Source organism: Chiroxiphia lanceolata, chromosome 11, assembly GCF_009829145.1.
Source record: "Chiroxiphia lanceolata isolate bChiLan1 chromosome 11, bChiLan1.pri, whole genome shotgun sequence".
Taxonomy (NCBI): Eukaryota; Metazoa; Chordata; class Aves; order Passeriformes; family Pipridae; genus Chiroxiphia; species Chiroxiphia lanceolata.
The window spans coordinates 129,113-152,794 of record NC_045647.1 but is presented as its reverse complement, the minus strand read 5'-3'; the positions used below and the strand labels follow the sequence as shown (position 1 = coordinate 152,794).

Here is a 23,682-nt window from a genome sequence, read left to right as displayed (position 1 = left end):
AACTCGAAAGTATAGTTTAGTTCAGAATTTACTTTAGTATTTATCTATTTTTTTTTACTTGCAAATGAAACAATCAGAAAAAATGTCAGGAACCACGTAATTCCTTTATTTTGTTGGGGTTTTTTCTTGGACTTTTCAGTTAGGCACACATATTTACTATCTCTTGTAGCCACTGAAGCTGTTTTTCCTTAGAAATCAAATCAAATGACAAGATGAATTGCTTGTCCAGACAAAATACCTTTTTTTACATTTTTGTCATTTTAACATATGTCACTCTCACAGTGGTTCTTTACCCCGAGTGTATTCACTGTGACATGGTTTTATTTCACTGCCATTGTCTGGATTTTTTAAGCCTGACAGTGTGAGAGTAGAAAGTTTAAAGATTTTGAGGTGCCCAGTTTTATCTCACATATTGCCCTTATCTATTTAAGGACCAGAAGATTTGCCTTCAAAGATGTATTCTGCTGTATGGAGTCCATTACTTCTGAGGATGTATGCTAAGGAGGAGTCCCTTCTGAGCTCTTCTAGCCTACTCTCAGAATTAGGAATACAGACTGATACCTAAAATGTAAGAGGGTAAGAAACTTTCATCAGAAACACCAAACTAGCTATTCTTGAATAGGTCCATCTGCCCAGAGGGCTCAGCAGGGGGATGTAGTGGGTTGGCATCTGAGTTTATTAGATGTATTCAAGATGAAAGGACGAACTGCCAACAGACTGAAAAGGTATTTTAACTTGAGACAGCTGAGAATGGCTGGATGGAAGAGACACAAGCAACTATCAGTTGTCTCAGTTTGTCAGTATCTAGCTGTATTTCCTTTGAGAAAAAGAAGTCTGAGGACATCCCTGTGATACTGGTAAATCAGACAGAGCACCAAAAGGTGTTCTCTGATGATAGGTCTACATCTGCTTGCTCTACACCTTTGACAGACAGCATCTAATTAATCCAGCCAATTACTCAAGTGAAGGGGTCATTTTATAAGCTCTTTAAGAGGGTTCTTAGCAAAACAGACAGTGCCTCTTAAAGATGTTCTTCCATCCATTAACTCTAGTCGATTAAGATAAAATTAATTGTTCCATGCCACTGAACACCAAATCTTTAAGGCAGTTTTTACATTAACCCCCCCTTTGGGTCCTGTAAAAGAAGAATTCTTCTAGGATAATTAAAAATGTGCTGTACATTATAAATCACTTTGCTGGGTGGCATATCAAACCATAAACTATGAGATTAGCTTTGTATTTAAAATGCAATAGCATTCTGTTGCTTTTGTTACCAATCTAATCTAGAGATATACCCCATGTCATTGAGCAGTGGATTCTGGAAAGGCTGCAGAATTCTAATGTGCAATCTCTCATTCAATAAATCTTCTCAGTAAGGCTCGGGGTGGGGGTGGGAGAGGAGAAAGGCGTGCAAAGAACACTCATCGACAGCAAAAGGCCTGACCATTTCAAACAGGCTGCATCTTGCCAATGTGCAATCTCATCACCCTGTCTGCAGCATATGCTTTTTTCTCTGCATGGTGCTAGGAATGCTTAAATCACACCAATATCACTTCTATGCTCTATAAACATCATCCAGGGCAAATCTGCAATACACAGCAGACTCCCTCCTCTTGTGTAACCCCACTGAAATGTATTTCTGAAGTCTACCCAAGTATATGAGCCTTTGGGACGTGAAGATAGCCATGTGTACACATTCCTCCTTCTCTGCACTGTAATTTGATCAGAAAAGTAGCCATCAGAATGGAGTCGAGCTGCTAATAAAGCCAACATCTGCTGAGGTCTTGGGACAGTTTCCTGGGAGGTATATGGGACTGTGATTCCTCATAAACAAAGCCAGGGTTAGATCCAACATGTTGTGTCTGAAGAGTGGCAGCCCTCTGAGGCTGTGCTGGGACACAGCTGCTGCGTGTGCAGGATGGTGAGGTGCAATACAAAGCTGCACTGGGGGAGCACATTGACTTCCTCACTACCTACACTGTCTCCCCACACCTGCCTCCCCAGCAGGAACCAGGACAGACAGCTCCATGGATATGAGGGAACAGGAAAGTGGTCATGGAGCTGCTGTAAGATTGATACCTGAATGTGGGCAATGTATTAAAATCTCTCCTTCTTTGGTATTAATATGATATTCCTGATACTGTTCAGAGGCACTTCTTAAAGGTGCTTGTTAGAAAAACTCTGCCATCCAAGAGCATTTAATAGCTGTCTTTCCATCTCTAATGCCTGACAATGCAAGGTGAAGCACTGCCCAGCCCCGAGCAGCAAGGGCTCCCACAGACTGCTCCCTGTCTCTGAGCAGCTGGAAGTCCTGCATTAACCACTATCACCTTCTTACTCCCTGTGGCAATTCAGACAGTACTCAAGTAAACAGAAAGAAAGACACAACTCATGACAGAGCTGGCTGTGGCTGTTGTCAAGAATTTCAGTAGGTTATGCACAGCTCTAAGTCAGGATATAGTACTGGGATCCTTTACTCTCCAAGAATTTACAAAACTTTCTTTCAGGTTTATGCTACAAAATGCAGTAATAGGTGAAAGCTGATGACATATTATTTTCCATCATGTTCACCAGATCACAAGTGAGAATGCCTCTTTCCCTTGTGTCTAAGCTCAGTCCCTGATCCTCCTTCCCTCTGTTACAGCATTTTTATGGGACTTTCTTCCATCTACAAGATCTAGAGCGCAGCACGTTCCACGTCTACCTAAACTATGTATAGATTTATATATGTGTAATTGCTTTTTAAAAAATTGTTCCTTTAAAAACCTCTCACAATGCTTATGCTAACCATATTTCTCCTACACTTAATGACTGTCAGCAAAATTCCATACAATTGACCCATGCAGGTCTCTAAGGGACCTGAACCCTATTAGTAGACCTCTTCTGTGCTACCTCCATAATTAACATTAACATATCACCAGCCCTGGGAAGTGCTTGACCTAAAAAACAAAATTCTGTCTCTTGTAAAGCTTCTCATCAATGCTATGGGTATATGCTAGCTTAGCGTAGGCACAGAGCAGGGATTTAAGGGGCAGAGAGAACTATGAACTGAGTGGAATCAACATCTAGGATTTGTTTTTCTGATAAAGCAAAAACAGAAAAAGATGGGCACATCTTTCCCAGAGTGACTACCTAAAATCTAGGCTGAATCTGTAGCTCAAGGCCTAACCTTCCTTCCAAATCCAGATGCCTTGAGAGCCTGCTTTGCCTAGGTTTGTCTCCAGGTCTAGTCTAGATATAACTTGCTTCTACTACAAATGGAGGATAATGTCAGCAACATTGCTGTTATCATACACAGCAGTGAGCCAAAAGACAGCGTGAACTGTGTTGAACACAGGTATCTTTTTTGGATATCCTCTGACAGCCATGCCTGTACTGAGCAGCTCTAGCTGAGACAAGCAGAAAAACAACAAAGCATGAGTTGATTTTATCTTCTTGAGAAAATTCTTGAGTTTTACCCTAAACAAGAAAGTATGGTTATTGGACTACTCATTTGGATGAGAATAGTCTTGATATGGGCACCATATGGGCCAGTGCATTACAGATAAAAACCTGCTTTTTAGCTAACAAATTCTGTGTCTTTCATCTGCCCCTGTCTCCTAGAAAATGTCAGAAACACCTGGAAATTTGGTGCTGCTTCTCCTTTCACAAGTATTCCTTGTGTATATGAGGCTCTTTTGATTATCTCTGGACTATTTTCCCCTCATTTGCTCTTTGTCGAGGCAGAAACAACTATAGCCCTATGGTTTTCTTAGGGCCACAGTTCAACTGAATTAATTATCACTGAAGGGGCAGGTTGCACCTGTTTAAAAAAAAATCTGGTGCTTTAGCTGTACCTATTGTTTTTGCTGTGTTATTTATCCAAGGAGTGAAAGACTTCAGGAGTTTCTAGTGGCCATTCTCTGTGCTTATATGATGCAATACCACAGCTGTATTTCTCAGAGCTGACAAAAATGTTGACATTGCTGTTAGGATTCTCCTGCCAGCTGCATGCCAACACACTTCAGATGCTAAACCACTGTCATACCTACTTGTGCTACTTTCTTAAACGTTACCAAGGAGCTCTAATCTTTTTCTGATCAGCAGTTACATTCCTTGCCAAAATGATGATTCCTGCTTGGACCCACTCTACCAGCAACTTTGCCTCCATAGAGAGCCTGGGCACTGTAGAACTGCTGCAGGGATCAGGCATCAGGAAGCAACAAGCCCTACACAGACAACACGTGACAGCCTCAGAGTGCTCCTGGGGAACTTGTGATTTGCAACAGAGATGATAGATGGGATCAGTAAATGCACAGATTTAAGGACCACTCCTTCTCTGGGGCTGTGAGTTCAGTGAAAACAGTGACACTGACGTGCAGCTACAATTGCTGTCTTGGAAAGGCTTTTTGTTCCCTTTCCCCAGTGACCTCCCCAAAAGCTCAGCTGTCTGCTGGGATCTGCAGCATTAATAACCCCAGAATGGCACAGAAAACACAGCTTGCAGCAAGAATTACTTGGGAAAGAAGCACGGGCAACTGAAAAGAATACATCTACCTGCTTTCTCACTGAAGACACTGAAAAGTCCTTATTGGTCAATGACCTTTGGTCCAATCACTCCATTCTTGCCCTTTGCCTAAACTTAAATCAGGTCTCAAACTGGGACTTCCCTTCCAAATGCAATGTAAACCCTAACAGATAGAGTAAGGGGAAGATGTTTTTGCATTTGGCAAAATGAACTCACTGAAACCTGTCAAAGAGGTTGATTTGTGCTCCAGGGAGTCGCACACAATGTTCCTGATCAAACCACAGGTAAAATCTCCACTCCAGCATCAGCTCCACTGACTGTCTAAAATTGAAGTGTCTGTGGAAGAATGAGCAGCTGGAGGGCCAAGCTCAGCTACTCCTAACTGCACTTAATATAGCAGGGAATTAGCATCTCCACATGTTAATGACAGTAACCTTTCAAACAGACCGTGTTTTGCATTTAAGGACTTTTGACACCTACACAATTCAGTCATAGACACTGGACAGCATGAGGTCTACAATTAATTCTCAGACTCTGTCCTCCTGTACTCTATGCACTTTCTCACCCATTTTTTTATGTGAGCTTTTACAAACACACCCATCTGTGACTACAGCACGTGTGGCCAGTGATCACTAGAGGAGAGAAAGTTTGGCCTACCTACCCTCTTATTAAAGGGTACAAGTTTTTAAAGGAAAATAACGGTAATGAAAAAAAGTGGTTTCTGCTTACAAGCAGTAGAGCTCCTCAGGGTCAGACTCTAATCGCAACCATCTTCTGCAAGATCTTTTGAAGTTTTTGTTGATTGTCTGATGAATATTTGAATGTAAAGGATCTCTAACCAACTGGAAAGAGACTTCCTAAACCCTTCTAATATCCTTTACAGAAACATTTCCAGCTCTCTCATACTCTTCAAATGAGTTTGTGTGAATTTAAGTAGCAGTAAAACAGACCACCGTTTTAGAAACAGTTCTGATTTCTCTTCTAATAGGAGAACAGAGGGAAAATAGGGTTGGTTTGTGAATCACATTTATAGCTACATTTTCTTCAATGACAGATTGAATATGTGAGCCACAACCTTACAAAATACTTATCTACAGAATTTTTGGCAATGAGGAAAGTATACAAAGGCTATGATCTATGGCCACTCTTACAGGCCTCAATTATATCATGCTTGGGTAACTCAGTGCTGTGGGTATTATCTGACCTACTTTATAAGTTAAATTGTTTCAAATGTCTTTGCTAATTGAAAGAAAAAGAAAATGGAGGAGAGTAGGGAGAAGATATCGATGAAGAAAATCTCATTTATTCAGCCAATTAAAAGAAATGAAGAGGTGGCATCTTTAGCTTCCCCCGCACTGTAATGAATGCAGTTGTGGGCAGGTTTAATTCAGCTCACTCTGCTGAACTTCCCAGAACAGTCCTGAGCATTTTCTTCTGCCTTCGTATACATCAGACGGTCAAGTTGTGCCTCTCTGCTCTGAGATTAAGTGACAGCCTTGTAGGTTAATTAGCACCTTAGTGCAGCAAGTACTTGTCTGATTTTTAAACATATTAGAAATACAGAGTGGAGCTGAATTCTGCATCTGCCTTTGATAAACAGCTAGTGGATTCTTTCAGTAACTGACACACTGCCTCTTTGACAAACCTGGCAATATTGCTGGGTTTTCTAAGAACCTTCTTTTTCTTTGTAAACTTACTGGTCTTTTATGTGAATTTCTGTGAATTTCCTTGAGGTTATATAAATTTCATTGATTCACAATTACAACAAAATAAATATAATTTTCATGTGTATTTGTTTTACTGTGATAAATATGACAGCGGTGAGTGTCCTTTCTTGGTCACTGCTATTTTCATGTATGAGCTATTTATACTGAAGCTTCCATTACTTAATTATCTCTAGACTTTCACCTTCTCCTTCACACACTGTGCTTAGTACCACATTGTGCCTCTCTAAGAGTTGGTGATTTAATCTTATATAGCATTCGTGTTTCTCATTTGAAGGAGGAGAAAGAGCGAGGAATATGACATCTTGATTTCACTGGTTAAAAACGTGCTATTTGGAGGAAAGACACTCTAATGGTTTAAATTTCACCTTAAGGACATATGAATGTCTAAGTAGCGTGCTATTCAGACCATTTATAGACAGAGAAATCATGTTTTAAGATGTCTATTATGCTCAGCTTTTATTAGGCTGTTTTTTGTGTGTCCTACAGAAGGGTAGGGAACAGGCAGTCATACAGACTGTCCCGGGCTGCTCATCAGTGACTGATGACCTGCAGGGAGCAGAGAAGATATAACCACTTTAAATGCCATAATTTGAACAGAGGTTGATAAATCCAGTGGTGACGCAAGGGGACAGCTTGCTTCATTGTAGGGGGAACAAACTGCTCATCCACTGGATTTTTCTTCTTTTACAGGAGGGAGATTTGCGTCCCCTATGACCCACCAACCATACACAGCAGTTCTCCCTCTGTCTAATACGATCAGCTTTCTTGATAATACTAAGGCCGAGAAGCATCAGATAGATGACATATATCTTGAAAAGCTGTGGAAAGTTGGGAGTCTTGGGAGTAATTTACAGGCATGAGACTGCAATTCTAGAGACCTATTAGATACTACATAAGCCTTGGTGTAATTGCACAGAGCACTGGAATCCTCACACTGGCCCCAAAGAATTCATTTGCGAGTCAAAGTCTGAGCAAGTCCTGCTGCTGGTGAAGTACAATGATCAGACCAAAGGTCTTCTAGTATGTATCAGTGACCATTTTATGTAGAAGGATATAGGAAGGTACAGGTAACAGCAACATGGGCTTTTGCCTTATTTTTTATGAATACTCAACATCACAGTGGGATTAGCTGTGGACCTGCAGGAATACTCCTTTTATTCCTCTCTTCTACCTATCTTCTTTCTTCTCTGGATTTTGAGCATCTCAGCAGAAAGAAGCATTGAGACTTAGCAAACCTGCTAAATCCAAATAACGGACTGTAAGTAGAAAGCAAAAAGGTGGAATGAAATTCTGAAAATGCCCAACTGATGCCACCTTCCTAACCTTATCTAAACAGTGATGAAAGACTCTCCTCGTCTCTCCTAGACTATGAAATGAGTGTTTGAGGTATCTCTTTCCCATCACTCTCATGTTTATCACGCTGCCATATACACAGGTGATGCTTTGAAGGTCAAGCTATGTTAGTGAAGCTATTCTCTAAGACATAAGCAAAATACTTTAACTGACTTTCATCTGATGAAAAGTCTAGCCAGTAACTGTGGTGAAATTGCTCTGAGCTGTTGAGGGTCAAAGCAATGCTGTAAATTACAGTGTACTGTCTCACAAGTGGGGCACAACTGTCTTTTCTTTCAGGCTGAACAATTGGTTTGTGTTGCTTTGCACTTTGTAGTGCCAATCTTCAGAGAAAAGGAGTTAGAAAGTGGTTTTTCAAAAACCAGTGAATCACAGAATTTTTAGGGTTGGAAGGGACCTCTGAAGATCATCTAGTCCAACCCTCCCCCTGCCAAGGCAGGGTCACCTAGAGCACGTTACACAGGAAGATGAAAATTGAGTCTGATTCAGGCTATGTGGACTGGGGAAAGATCAGGAGAATTTTGTCCAATTCCATGTAAGATGCATTATTTCCATACTGTACAGAAGGCTAATGATGATCTATATTATTAGACACCTGAATTAGAGTTTAATTATTAATACCCGATAACTAGATTTTGGGGATATACAATTACTGCTCTTCGGGGGCAGTATTCCCAGTTCTATTCTGGCAACAGTAATTCTCAGTTAAGATTTATTTCCAGAACACCTTCCTTACTGGACATTTTCTATAAACTTGATCGCTTCTAATTAGAAATTATTGGTTTGAATCTACTACACATAGTCTTTCCTTTCAAGCAAGAAAATTAAACCGTGAATCTTCTCATCTGACAGCCCCCCCCCGCTTTTCCCCAGTCACACACAGTAGTGAAGGTTCCTGGATTATTATAATCTTTTATAACACTCTCACATTCTGTTCTCTGAAGTGTAATAAAAGACTTGTACTTGGCCATTCATCAAAAATATAGCACTTCTGTAAAGTATCAGCAGATGCTAAATACAAGTGCTCTGCAGGTGAATGCACCAAAGAGAAGTTCATGGGCTCAAGTCCCATGTATTGCAAGGGTTTAATCCAACACACTTGTACTCTCAAATGGTTGAAATAAGCCTCCGGATATGAGCAGGCTGGAGTTCAAAGTAATTTTTATCCCTGTGTGGTTGTGGTAGAGCTATGTTTGATAGGTATTCCTAACAGAAATCTTAAACCCATGGCGAGGTATTTTAGGAAGAACTGCTTTAGCAGGAAGTAAAACATCCATGTCCATACATCATGTATGCGTGTCTAACTAGGTGCATGTGCTTCTATGATTTGTGTTGCTTTACATTTAGACCACACACTGTTTCTTCAAGTATATTACGCCACTGGATGTGTATTAGCCATTTACATTTCATCAAAACTTTTCTGGCATGTCTTTGTCCAAAACATGCTGACAAATACAGTAAATAAGAGCTATCGCAGCAGCAATTATGTCTGCCTGGTGCTCTTCCCCTCCACCCCGGTTATCTTGATAAAGGGGTTGTACAGGAGCCTAGCCTTCATTTCACCCCCAACGACCACAAAAACTGCATGCACAACTAGCACCAGACTGAAGAATTATGTTCATGCCTTGACCTTGAGATTTCCTGAACCAGTTTGGATTGGCTCTCCCTTTGAAACTACAGGCTTCCACAGGAAGTTCATAAATGGGCCCAAGTCACAGCAATTGACGTAGTTCTAATATTTTTAACTTGGTTCTTCAAGAACTGCCTCAAATGGGCGGTGTTTCATGGACACAAAGAACTGGCCAGCTTTTTCAGGAGCAAACGTCAGTGTGCTGGGTGCAGTGCAAACCACTGAAAGCAAGTGAGTAATGCAGCTTCTGCTGAGCACAGCTCTGGGCATGTGGTGGTGCGTGTTGTGAAGCTGCACCGCACTCCACCATGTCCCAGTGTCAGCATCACTGGGGCTCCCAGGCAGCCAGCATCTCCAAAGAGCTAAACCACAGGCCTGTGTCCAACACTCCGCAGTTTCAGGTGCATCTGGATCCACAGCTCAAGCCTTGATGCAATCTCTTTTCCCATGTCTACTCACCATCCCACATCATTCTTATCTTAGAAATGGTTTGCAAGACTCCTTCACAGATGATAAAGAAAATTTCTTTTACTCCCTGAATTTGAAATACCCTAAGAGGGGTGTGTGAAATGCCCATGATTTGTTCCATTCACAACAACAACGCAGACAACCAGAAAAAATAAGCCTTGTAAAGAAACACAAGTATTAAATCTTTGGGAGAACAATGGATGGAAATGGACATGAAAACCTTGCTTTAATATTTTTATGTTTTTCACACAGCTCTAGCAAAATGCATTAAAGACATTCCTTTTCATTCATTGGCTTTGCACCTTGTTTTTCTTATTACCTGTTGAACATGAACTTAACAAAAATCACTCTTCTTATTTACATCTCTGCATTCCACTGATTGAATGCTATAATCTAACAACAGATTCAAATTCAAAGGTGTTGAGTGTATGTAAATATGAAAAAAAAAATTGTGTTTGCAAATAACCTAATGGAATGGGGTGAAACATTGTTATTAATGTAAGCAGTGCATATGATTTCAGACAGCACTATTTAATTCATTTATAAATCAGCAGCTCTGTCAAAGGGCCATGACAGCCTTTAAAGCGACTCCTAAAATGAACTGTCTTGTCTGATTAGTTCATGATTTGGGATTTTCTGGTCTGTACTTAACTGATGTACTTTGAAACATACATTATGTACATATTGTTGTTTTGAGAAATTGACAGGAATGAAAAAATGAAGTAGGACCCCTTCCAGCAATCAGGCTCTCCTTTCATTCAGGCCAGAAGTCAGAAACATTTCTTACTGAAGAACAAGGCAAGCTCTCTCTGCTCCCCCCTCCCACCCACAAAAATTAGATCAACTGGATAAACCAAATATTTTTGAATGCTCTTTGGTTTCTGTCTGCAAATCATAGGACCCAGATCCGGTATTCATTTACAAGGTAAAGAGTTAATTTGGTGTCTTTTTTTTTTTTCCACTGATAAAGGCTTATCTTGTATTCTTCCAGTCTTTCCTGTAAGCCTTTCCTGAGAGGAGGTATAAGTAAACCAACATGGAGGATCTGCCTACTATACCTAGCAGGGGAGGCCTTGCCTTTTGACCAAGGCTAGCAGGTCTTACATAATAATTTATTACAGTACCTTTCTGTTTCCTGGTCTGTGGTTTGCTGCTTGTTCTCAAAGCCAGTGAAGCTGCTCATATCCACATAGCCGTCATTCTCATTAGCAGCAGATAATGCCCTGCTGGGATCTTCAAAAAACTCAGTGAAGGTTCCTGCTCTGGTGGATCTTCGAGGAGGAATTTGTATGTTTTCATAGTCAGAGCTCATAGCAGGAATGTTCTCATAGTCAGACGTGTCAGCATTGGGAAAAGAAATAGACCTAGGTTTTGTTAATGGGAGTGGCATGAAAGGAGGTCTGGACCGGTCCTCGAAGGACTCCACCCTTGACACACTCCTGCTGAAGGACTTGGGCGTTCCTTTTCTTTTACCATCCTTATAGAAGACAACAGCAGAGGGAGACTCAGATGCACGGAGCTTCCCCACATGTGATTTTAGTTGAGGTGAGCTACTGAGGCTCCTCCTGTCTAGCTCCATCAGCCTTGGAGGCCCGTGATAGCTGGACTCTGATGAGGACCTTGAAGAAGAAACATTTACATCTACATGGACTTTATTTTCAGTTTTCTTTTTGAATTTTAGAGTGAGGAACCTCTTAAAAGAAGACTTCTTCTTCTTGGAATACTTATCAGGTGAGTCACTTTCTATCAAAAGTGAAGGGGAACTTTTAGTTATTGGCTTTTTGGTGATGTAGGCAAGTTCAAAAGGAGGTGGTATATCAACAACTGAGGATGGTGTAGATATGCTACATGATGAAAGATGATTTCGCTGAGAAAAACTACCTGAGGAACCATTGACACAAGGCAAAGACAAGTTATCTTCTGTCCTTTTTATTCTAACATCATCCAGTATGCAGCCATCACTTTCTCTGTAAACAGCAATAGGCATCTCTCTCCCTTCAACAGAATAAGATCGAGGATATAAAATGAAACGTCTTGACTTCGTTGGTAATGCCCTGTTGGCTTCCATTGGTTTTCCTTCCAGTGAAAATAAATTAATGCTCAAATCTTCTGTCCCAGAGCCATTGTGGGAAGATGGTAAATCAGTTTCAGGTCCAGTTTCTTCCGGAACAGTTTCTGGGACATAGCCTGGCATTTTCCCAGATAGCGAGCGTGTTCTAGTGACAATGCTTTTACGATCAGTGGGAAGCAAGCTGTTTTCACCGTCCATGCCTAATTCATCCTTTTTACTGTGATCAGCTCCTAAATCAGTCTGCACACCATAAGCGATTTCATTTTCTGCAGGAAGCACATAAGGATCATCTAGGGAATCACCGCCAGTTTCTCTTTCCTCTGATTCTTCAGGCACAATGACCACTTTAGGGACTGCTAGATTTTCATGCAAAACATGTTTGGTCCCACATTCTACATTAATTTTGCCATGCTTACAGAAGTCTAACTCTTCCTCAAGTGGGACCTGTTTAGGTGAACTTGGGACACTTTTGCTGAAGCTGTTTGCTTCTACCTCGTTGTCTTCAAGTTGCAGTTCATCTGACTTAGACGCTTCCACAGTACTTTCACTATGATCTTCAACAGTCACATTTTCCAGCTCTGGCTCCATCCCTGGACTACAAGGTAGGGTATCAGAGATCACACCATCTTCATGCAGAGAGGTCCATTCTGATTGAAGATGCTCATCTGAATGTTCCATGTGTATTTCCTCACCACGTTCATTCCCACAAGGTGCAATTTGACAGCCATCATCCATATTCTCTGCATTCACAGTTTCTTCTTCCCCTTTCCCAGAGTCTTTGCTTGCTTCACAGGCTACCTCTGATGTCTTCTCACCTCTCCTCTCAGTGATCTGGCAACCATTGCCAGTGTTTCCTGTGTGTGTACTATTGTGCTCATCTGGTTCTGCTTCCTCCTCTTCAGCTGCTGCTTGATGGATGAACTCTCCTAAACCATTCAGGGCACTGGGTTCATCTTCACACAGTTCTAAGCCAGGAGTTGTTTCTTCATCAGCCTCATCAGGCAGCATGTCAGGGCTTGCACAGTCATCATTTTCTAATTCCCCTTCCGCATTCAAATCAAGCTCTGCATGTGCACTGCGGTCATCATCATGTGCTAGACACCCATCTGCTTTTTCTAAAACCTCAGGCAGTTCCTTCTTCTTCTGCCCTGCCTTCTCACTATGTGGGATTGATTCATCTGCAGGTAGTGGAATTACAATGGTATTTTTACAGGTATCACCCATTAGTTCCTGATCTCTATTGAAAATGTTATCAGTTTCAGTCTTACAATCACTATTGTTCTTGACCAGTTTCAGGTTGTAAGAAGTTTCCCGCTTGTTTTTTGTTTCAATACAATCACCTGCAACATCCTCATCTTCATCTACATTCCTGGAAGCATCATTATCCCTATCTGGGGCATCCGAGGACTCCTCACAAAGTGCTTTGGACTGGTCACAGTCTCTGGTTGACTCTTCAGAGTCTGGTTCCATTGGTTCAGCAACGTCTGAAGAGTTATCGTGCTCATCTTCGATGACTTCTCGATTACTGGTATTCTCCTCATTAGCAAGGCTATCCTCTTCCTTCTCTACCTCTTCTGGAGTTTCTGAGACTTCATCTTCCACAGAGGAATCTAGGTTCCTGTCATGCTCGTGTTCCAAATTATTACAGTCTTTGCTGGTCAGCCGAGCTTCAGGAACTACAATGTATTCATTATCTGCCTCAGATTCTAGGCAATCAGCACTGCACTGGTTTCCTTCATACAGCTCTCCATCAAGACATATCAGTCTCCCGTTTGGGCATTTATTTAAGTTATTGTTGGTAGAAACACTGGATTTGCCCTCAGTGTCAGTTGAGAATTTTGGCTTGGGAGCAATAGGTGGTTTGGGACCCCTAGACACAGAGTTCGGGTTATGAAGAATATCAGCCCTAGGCAGTGAAGGAGAAAATTTGGAGACAGCTACTGGAGAAAGATGACCAATAATCTTTGGTTTCGGTGCTAGTGGTGGTTTTGTGATTTCTGGAGAAAAGAGAAAAAAGTCATGTTAGTCATCCTGGTTTTTATTAAAGCCAGCAGAATATATCCTGCAGTAGACTTTATCTATAATCAGTGACTTGTAATGCAGGAGTCCAGCCAATAATACAGGCTCAGCTCTGAAAAGAGAACTGAAGGAGCAAACCATGTGAAGCGTCCTTCCACGCAGCACTGTAGCTATAGTCCAAGGAGCACAGTTTAAGGCCAAAACTGAACTGAACTAGATGCAGCCCTAGCACACTTGGGGAGAGAAAGATGTGCAGCTGCAGAGCCAAGGATGTATCAAACACAGGGGTCCACAGATAGGTAACACCTCCCACACTCAGAAGCGCTAATATTAGAGACATTCTGGTTCTGCCACAGAAATGTTTGACCTATGATTAAATATGAACACTTTTGATTCAATGATGCTGAACTGTTTCACTGCAATGAAAGAAATGCCTTTCAGCCATAGTAGCTGTTCATACAATTCAGCATAAACACTTTTTAGCAATGATTTCAATTTCAATAGGCAGTTTGCAGAATTTCAGCACTGAACAAAATTAGTTCTACCAACAGATCGAGGCTTAATTCAACCCAACCAAACTGAACTCTTGGTGCCCAGACAGGGAGTCTTCCCACCTGCCATTACCATGGTAACAAAATACTGAGTTAGGTTTTGTTTATTGAACAACATAATGATAAGGGATAAGGTCGTTTGCTAAAAGCTTGACTAATACTTTACACTGATTATGCTGATGAGCTATAATGCACTGTATGAAATACTTCAACCCAAAACATAAAGAGAGTTACTGGTTGAAACTCAAGTTCAGTTTTCAATGTACAGCTTTTTCAGCCCTTTACTCAAAAGATCCTCCATCCTCCTGTAAATCCAGGACCCCTTGCAGGTATAGTCTTCTCTAAACATCAAAATATACTTTAAAAAGTATATTATCTTGCAAACTAAGGCCAGCCTTGTACTTCTAGTGGTAGACACACGTGTAGGGGAAATCAAGTAGACTGACAAGCTAGATTGAAGCTAGGTGAATTAAGTCATATATGGCCATTTTACTCACACTACAGTTTGCATGCCACAGCCATTCAGCTGTCTTGGTCCTGAAATTAATATTCTTCACAAACTAAATGAAATGCTGAAAGACTGCATAAATAGGTAACAATAGGGATCCTCCCTTGTGAGATTTTAGATGGGACGAAATATGTAAAGAAGCCAGCATGCCAAATGGTTACAGATGGTAATAAATAGAGAGAAGTGGTTTCCTCCTACTGATGTTTCCTAGCCATCAATAGATAATTACATGGTTAATCAATCAGAAATCTCTAATTTTTTTTATTATTTTAATTTACACGTTGTAGTGGAAAACGGAGAGCTCTCCATTTTAAGGAAAAGCATAGGACAAACCATTTCACTACGAGAGAGACAGGAACAATTCTTTGTGCAAAATCTTTGTGTCTTACACACAGGAACGAAGGGAACAGCATCTCAAAAGACACAATTTTGGACATGGTTCCTATGTGAAATCCTATCATAAATCACGGTATAAGTTTCAGGAACTGTAGCTACTGTGCTGTTGTATTTTGAGTATTTTGGAATGCAGACTTTTGATATGTGGAAGTGCAGACAATTAGAACTGAGCTGTGCACCGTACTGAGAATAAGGGGATACTGAACGCAAACTGCTTAAAAATTATTCTCTGATTGTGTGTCATGGTACTTTTCTTATTGTTGCCTTAGTATAATTGCAGTAATTCGTACTGAACTAATACTAGCATGTATTTGTTTGATTAGACTCTGGGAGACATAAAAGGCTGTCTCTTCTGATATTCTTTAGCTTGCTGAAATTTCTTCCAGTAGTCAGAAAGAAGCTGACAATTTGGCACCCTGATGTAGTCAGAAAACAGTCTTTCCAGAGCTATGAGACACTAAAGAGATTTCCTCTAAGTTAAAAACTGAACCAGTGATCTCGGCTTAGCCCAGAAAGAATGAAAAGCCTGTCCTAATGAGGGTCCTTATCGCACATACTGTTTAAGAAATACTCTGTATCTGGAGTTTTATGCCAATCCAGCATCATTGTGTGGGAGGCTTAAAACAACTTGTGGAAAAGAAAGGAGAGAGAACTGCGTATTCACCGGTCTGCAGTACTGTGGTGTTTCACAGTATCCGCTGCTGCTCTGAGCCGCAGGGCATCTCTCTAGTCACGAATGGGTAATTCATCTTTCCCTCCACAGTATTTTGGAAACGTTATGTGCCAAACACTCCACCATTGCTGAAGTACCACCACTGCTTCTTTTGCAGGCAGCAGTTGAAGGCTGCAGAGTACTGAAAACTCTTGCCTGTTAAAAACAGGGAGGGAATAGAAGTGGGTTTAGTATCTTGTAAGCCTGGCTCCCCAGCCAGATCTACCTTTGCATTTTTAAATCAGCTATTGCAATGACTGAACATCCTAAACGAACCTTCTGGTAGTAAAATGCATGAAATTTTTATTAGGTAAAACTGAGTCTTTACACCTTTACCACCACAATAAGGCATTTTTACAACTAACTCCAAGGAAGAAACATCACTTTGGATGTCCTATACCAGTTTCTGCAGTGCCTGGCCTTCTATGGAATGTCTATCCAAGAATGGGATATAAATATACCTACTCCATTCCTGAGATGTGACATGGCTTGAACAGTCTCTACATTCTCATCCTTGTTCTTGTCAGACAGTACTGAAACAGTGAGTAACAAGGAAAAGACTGGACTATAGACAATGCCAGATCTCCCAAGCTTTGTCTTATAAACAAATTTGAAATAAAATAATGGCATGGACTCATGTCCTTTAAGTAAAATAACCATGCAGACATCCACTTAAAAGAACTATAGTTTAAACAGTTACCCACTTTCCCTCCAGTGACCATTTTCTACAGCAGAAGGAATCAAATAATCTTGAGTTTTTCCTTCTGCTACCTTCAGTAAGACTGCTGGTGGAAGAGAACTTATGGTAGTAGACCCTGTCTACAGTATAGTAATAGGCACTGTGATGTCCTACTCTTACCCACTTGTGCCAGCTACTGGTCACTACTGATTCCTTACACAGTTTTTTTCCTAACTGCTCTGTCTGTTGGTCTTGCCTTTCATGAGGCTCCTTAAACAATTTTCTTTTTTCTTTGGTGGGGATGCGAGGGGGAAGCAGAGGGAGGAGTACAAGTGTTTGTTTAAAAACTAACCCAAACAAAAGAAAGCACAGCTTCTTGCCTTTTATCAGGACAATTTCATTCTGCTTCAATTTCTGCTTCCTTTGCTGTCTGAGCCACTTGAAAGGTTCTGGCTGTAACTTCTAAATGGACACAAAGCAACACTGCACCATAAGCAATGTGTATGTTCACAAGTAATTGTGCATGTTTATTTTAGGATGTGTTTTAGTTTGGAGGGAGACACACCCACCTTGTGCTTAAAAGGAAACTCTTGGGGAATACGAATTCCTTTAGCCTGCTCCTCCCCTTATTGTTCGATGCTTCCTTGTACTGACAAGGACCGCTTCCTCTCCTTACCCACCTTCCTTCAGGCAATCCTGCATGGTTCCATTCCTGCCACGGTCCATATGAAACTACATTACAGTACTCTCCTTCCGTCTGAGTTTCTAAGCAGCAAACAGTAGCCTAGCAGCTCTCCTGGAATAGCAATCAACCCATATAGCCTTCACTCTTCCAGCATTCCTTTGAAACAATAAACATTTCGTAGTGGGCTATTGCCTGAAACACTGCAACTAAACACTTTCAAATGTTTTCCAGATTTAGAAATTAGCCTAGAATTTAATTAAGGCTTATAAGGGACCATACCTCCCAACATCACCACCAGGAACTAACTAAAGACTGAGGTTTCACCCTTGCAGGAATATTTGTAGACATGTCCCAGGGTCATGCTCTTTGCTAGTGGCTCAAGATACTTTGCAGATACTGGTTCCAGCCTTGGCTAGTGCTGCAATCCAGTTCAGGAGGGAGAACATCCAGAAAAGGGTATCAGAAAGTCCTGTTCAGCTATGATCAGGAACTGTATAATTTCACATAGCTATATCAGAATTAGAGGAAATTCTGTACTTGTCTAATACATGGGTTTATCTTTTGACTATGGTGCTTCCTCCTTAGAGAAGAAATTGTTCTGAGAGAATGCCGGTACAGAGCTTCCGCTCAAAAGAATACCTGGAGCTTCACTGTAAGTGAAAAAGGTAGCAGATGAAGAGCTGGGTTTGGACCTGGCCAGAACTTGAGCACCAACCACTACGGTAATGCTGCCTGGAATGTAAGGCAAGCCGAGCACAGAGTCTCCTAAAACTCATTTTTTACATTTCCAGTACAGAAAGCTGTAGGTTCCAACATGTAATTAGAACTCTACCAGCTGTTCAAGTCAGACAATGAGGGTGTGTTCAAGCTGCATATGTAGATAAGCCAATTTAATGTCATTCTGAATTAAGTACCCAGCATAAACTTTATTATGTTGGTGATTAAACGGATGAGGTAGCATGATTTACAAGGAAAGTATAATCCCTATGAGGGGGTTCAACTCATAAAACATCAGTGCTGTCACTGAGGGTACTCAGGATATACTGAGACGTCATTAATTGTGCAATATTTGCTGCAGAAGTAGTTCTCTTTGTTTTACAGCATGTACATGCATCACTTATTTCACACTATTGGAGATAAGTCTGAAATGACAAAAATTACATAAGAAGTGAAAACAGTTGCATGAGAGTCACTTTAAATGGAAAAGGTATTCAGACTAGGATTTTCAAACGATTAGGAGTGCAAGTCTTCCTTTCAAATGGGACCTCAGTCCAGATTTAGGTATCAGCTCCTAGTTTGACTTGAACGGGTATTGGATACTTGAGTGTTTTCTGAAAACTGGGACTTTAGGCCATTGAAACCTGAGGTCCTGGTCAAAGCCAGCAGGTCTTTGGCTCCTAAATGCCTCATACTTATGAAAATGGTATTTCATCTTCTGCCTAAGTCTGATACTTTTGAAAAACATCTATCCTCACTTATCAAGATATGTTCTTGTCATCAAAGGTACTCTATATATAGCAAGAAGGGTCCACTAGTGCGACTGTGAAAAACCACATGCACATAATGACTAAATAATCTTGGTTCTAAACTACTATTTCTTTTTAATGGAACTGTAAATGATTGTGATGTTACCAATTTGGCTGTTGTGATTTTCACAACCGGAAATTAACACTGCAGCAGACAACTTATATTCACCTGCTGGTTTATATATTGTGTCCTAAGAGCCAAAGAAGACATTGGTTAAAATTCTTTGACAGGTACATATAGCATCTTTTCCTATATCACTTTCAGTAGCAGCTGAAAGAATATACTGTCTGATTATACCTCTGAACAATCTGGACTCTTACATTTGTATGTTCTTCCTATGGGCAGCATCATTTCAGCACCTGGAAACAAACTGGTACTTAGAGGCTGGAAGGTCCTATATATGAGGCTGGTCTAGTCTCTTGTCTCTTACCACAGATTTCCTGTGGCCTTGGATGGATTGCTTCATCTTTCTTTTCCTATCAGGTCTGCATCTCTGAGGATAATCCATATCTCCCTTTCTGTTTTCTGTCTGTCATTATTTTAACTTCTGTGGGATCATGACTGCCGTCTAAGCCTGCACATATGACTACTTACTGGTGCTATGTATTACTTACTGTAATACAAAGATAGGTAATTTTGGTCCCCAGGTTGTGCTGGTTAATAAATACCCCTCTCCTTCAGATTCAGTAGGAAGTTCTGCTTTGCACTGATGGGAGAGACATTCCTTGCATTGTGTGAACATACAAAACAAAGGCTGAGAAGGGATATGAGCACTCTATAAATACAACCTGGAGGTAAACACCAGAAGAGGAAAAGAACTATTTTTAAGCAAAAGGACAATGTAATCACAAGAATAATTGGTGTTGAACCTGGTCTGGAAATTAGAAGAACTAGCAATGGCAAGAGTTTCTCATTTTGGTGCGAGGAGTAGCAGGAGAGCTACCTGAAAAGTTTTGGGTTGACATAACTGGAGGAATTAATAAAAGTAGTATGACCTTCTGTTCTGTAACACCGGGTACTGCTTTTGGTAATGAAGGTAGTCCCATTTCATCCAACATTCTTGAAAATAAAAACTGCTAATAAGTCTTTACAAATACATCTGATATTTCTTACACTGCACTTCCACTGACAACAGGAGCAGATTAGATCTGGGTTTAAATAATGCAGAGACAAAGAAAGAGAGCTAGAAGCATCATGGCTAAAGCAATTTTTGTCTGGCTTACTTAATTTTCAAACGACTTGGTCTCCTGGGAGGTACAGAGTCCAGTCCAGACCAGGATCAGAAAATAGAATGCAAGTATCACCACATTGTAGAAAACTGTCTCACTCCCCACTCCAAGAGAAAAGACTTCAAAACTCAGAGGAGTGGTATGACACACTGATACAACGGCAGAGGGCTGGGTTTGACCCAAAAGAGCTTTTCCAATCCTATGTTCCTGTGCTTTGGCAAACAATGATTCACAATTTCCCAGCACCTGACAGTTGCAGGGCAAGGTATCTAGCAGTGAAATCTCTGGGCTTCAGAATGTACCCATGCAAGTGAGATGCCCAGCATTATTCACGTTCTGGAACAAGGAACAATGAAAAAATTTACAGCTACGACAAAGGGTCTATTGCTCTTCCTTTTCCATACTAGATGCAGAATTAAATTTTTCTAAATAACTCCAGAGCTAGCAATAATTGTTTCCTGGATTGTTATGTTTTTCACACTCATGCCTGGCCCCTGAAAATGAAAAAGTGTTGGTGAAAAGTTTAAAATTTGCCCCAGTTTTCTAGTGGCTTCTTTGAACGTTTTCACTGTTGAATGTCTTGTTCCCTTCTCATCCTGTTTCTTTCACCTTCCCAGTTTACATCAAGGAAAAGTTCTGGGAAGTTAACAGAAGAAAGGAGGAAGGGTTTGGGTTTGCCTTGGAAAGAAAATTCTGCAAAAAACATTACCTCCCCCAAAACCAGACTTTAGGAAAGAAAGTCACAGCAAAATCCCTAGGGACTTCGTGAAGGCTTAAGCGTGTCCGAGGGAGTAGTGGGCGCACAGCCCCGTCCCTCAGCATCCGCAGCCCTCCCGCTCTGCCAGTCCGGTTACGCCCGGAACCCCTCGCCTCGCCCGCGCTTGCTGCTTGACCCCGTCCCGCCGGGACAAGTAATGGGACACGCACAGCCCCAGGGAGCCAGCGAGCACCTGGCAGGTCGGGTGGAAACGGAGGGCCGAGGGTGCCCGGAGGAGAGGTGCCAGCTCCGGCGGGACTGCCCGGGAGCTGCCGGCCCCGGAGGAGGGATGCCGGGACGGAGGGGGGATGCGAGCCCCGGAGCAGCAGCGCCCGGGCGGGCGGTGCCATCCCGGCGGCAGGGTGTACCAGCCCGAAGGAAGGAGGGTGCCGGTACCGGAGGAAGGAAGCCCGCCAGGCGTCTGCCGGCCTCGGGGAAAAGATGTCCGGAGGCGACGAGCCTTCCCGGCGGGCCCGCGCACTTACCGGCGTTGTTCATCTTCCACCCCAACTTCGCTCGCCGGCCGCCCCGGGCGCTCAGCGCATGGTCCCGAGGGGCCGCCGCCCTCGCCCCTCGCGGGCGCGCCGGGCCCTCCAGCCCGTGCGGGGCACGGGAGCGCAGCGGGGCGGCGGACGCGGGCGGCGGTGCCGGCGGGGGCGGTCAGCGCCGCGCGCCTCCGCCCTGCCCCGCGCGCGGCCCGTCGGGGGGCGGTGGCGGCGCCGGGGCCCCGCACGGCCGGCGGCGCGCAGGGCCGGACCGGGCGGGGCAGGGCCGGGCGGGGCCGGGCCGGCTCCGTGCAGGCAGCCCCCGCTGCGCGGCGAGCCCGGGAGCCCCCGCGGGGAGCAGGGGAACGGACCCGGCACAGCGCAGCGGGGTCCTTCGTTCCCCCTCTCGCATGTCCCGCTTTCGTGTTCCCCACACCCTTTCCACCCCTCCATTCGTCTGTCTTTGCCCCCTGCTTGGTCCCTCTCTCTCCATCCCCACTCCCGCTTTCTCCCCTCCCTCCATATCACCTCCATCCCCCTCTCCCTCCTTCCGTCCTTTTCCCCCCTTCATTCTTTTCCTCCTGCCCATCCTTCCTTTCTCTCCGTAATTTACCCCCCTCCATCCATCCTTTCTCATTCATTCATTCATTCGTTCATTCATTCGCTCATTCATTCATTCATTCACTCACATGCACACCCCCCCCCCCCCCCGCTCCGTCCCCCCTTGGGACACGACCGCCCCAGCCTAGGAACCTCCAGCGAACGAAGCTCGGAGAAGCCCCCGCCCCGCCCCGTCCCGCCTCGGGCGTTTTTCCCTAACCGGGAGCATCCCTGCGGAGCCGACAGCACCTGCTGCTGGAAGCAGGATCTGAGTGCAGGGGAGCAAGGCACAGTCCCTCGCATACAAACCACGCTTGCTCAGAGCAGTTTCAGACAGCTGCAAACTGCTGTCTTTTCCCCCTCTCCCACAAACCAGCTCCTGGCTCAATCAAATTAACGCGGGCACCCAGTTTTGGGGCTGGTAGCAGCACTAACGCCCAGACAAAGTTAATCACCCCCTTCCTCTCAATGGAGACATAATATAGCCCAGTGGGACTGGTCTTGCTCACGCAAGGAAGCACAACTTTACAAATTTCCCTCCCCTGCTAAAGAAATCCCAGGAGCGCTGAGCTGACCTCAAGGTTCGCTTCCCTAGTCGGGGAGGGGCCATTCCTTCCCGGTGCAGGACGGTTGTTTGCAGCAACCCCAGAGTCCTGCGGGCCAGCAGGCTGGGGATGGGGAGAAAGGGCGCATTGTACCTGGCCCAGTATCCTGCCCTGGGTGTGTGTGAAGCAGTCAGGTCCTGCTTTGACATTTTGAATCCCCCGGGAATCACGACAACTGCTAACACCATCCACAGCAACTTCATTTTGAATGCTGTTAGTTCTGCTTTTGCAAAGGGCCTAATAACTAACATCATCCTGCTGGCAGGTGCTCCGTAGTATAGGCAAAGCTCTTTTTCCTGACCTTTCAATGCTGTCTCACTGTGACTGATGGGATACAGGGTGCCTTGCACTGTAGTGCATAGACCTTTGAAGAGAGAAAGCAATCAGTGAGAGAAATGGAATTAAATCCTTCTTTCTGTGAGCTGAGGCTGAGCTGAGCTCCCACTGAGGCTGGTATCCCGGAATGCTGAGTTCTGGTTCTCTTAGAGGACCCTGGTTGTAACACCTTAGAGGACACCTCTAAGCAAGCATTTGCAATCCTGTCTGTTTTTGGAGATGGCTAAATTCACAGTAGCACTTCTTTCATTACTACTCTGACTGATATAAATGGGGAGATGGAAAGGCCTATATATTCCCTCATAGCCTAATGTGTCTGGGTCTGTATCCTGCTTCAGGGGATGAAATGGGTTTCCCTGGTCCGCCTATGACCAGCAGTCATCTAGCCTTCTCCCATCTTCTTGTATGGGTCCCTGATTTGTTCTTGCCACCTGTAGCCCCGATGGCTGTGTCAAGTGTCACAAATAACTTACCTCAATAGAAAGCATCATCTGAAGTAGCTTTAGGAATACAGACTTCAGGTCTTGCAAAGGATGGGAAAAGTTTGTGGGACACAGTGGAAAAGAAAGCACAATTTAAAAAATCAACCCCAGGACAAGAGATTTGGAAAAATGTTCCTTAAATATGTTTTCCAGGAGAATAACTTTTTGGTTAAACAGCTACAAAAAACTAATGTAATAGCAGAAGGGACAGCAGAAAGGAAATAAACATGTTTTCATAGAAGAATTGAGAATGTTGGCTGCAGAATTTGGGGGAATTTCCTAATAAACTGAAAAACATAGTCTAGGTTACAAAGTTTTCCCATACCTAGATACGTAATGGAAAAATGTTGGTGAA

At 43.0% G+C, this 23,682-nt stretch overlaps 1 protein-coding gene across 3 annotated transcripts in view; it reads right to left on the bottom strand.

Annotated features, from left to right (window-relative positions):
• The window catches only part of FGD5 (FYVE, RhoGEF and PH domain containing 5), an 89,371-nt gene extending 67,954 nt beyond the window's left edge, over positions 1 to 21,417 (bottom strand). For all 3 annotated transcript variants that reach the window (XM_032698928.1, XM_032698930.1, XM_032698929.1), the window contains exons 1-2: positions 21,305 to 21,417; positions 10,810 to 13,753 (exon numbers count right to left, since the gene is read on the bottom strand). In XM_032698928.1, coding sequence (XP_032554819.1) covers positions 10,810 to 13,753; positions 21,305 to 21,317 — 2,957 coding nt within the window. In that variant the 5' untranslated portion in view covers positions 21,318 to 21,417. The remainder of the gene's footprint in view (positions 1 to 10,809; positions 13,754 to 21,304) is intronic.
• Between the last annotated feature and the right edge of the window lie 2,265 nt (positions 21,418 to 23,682).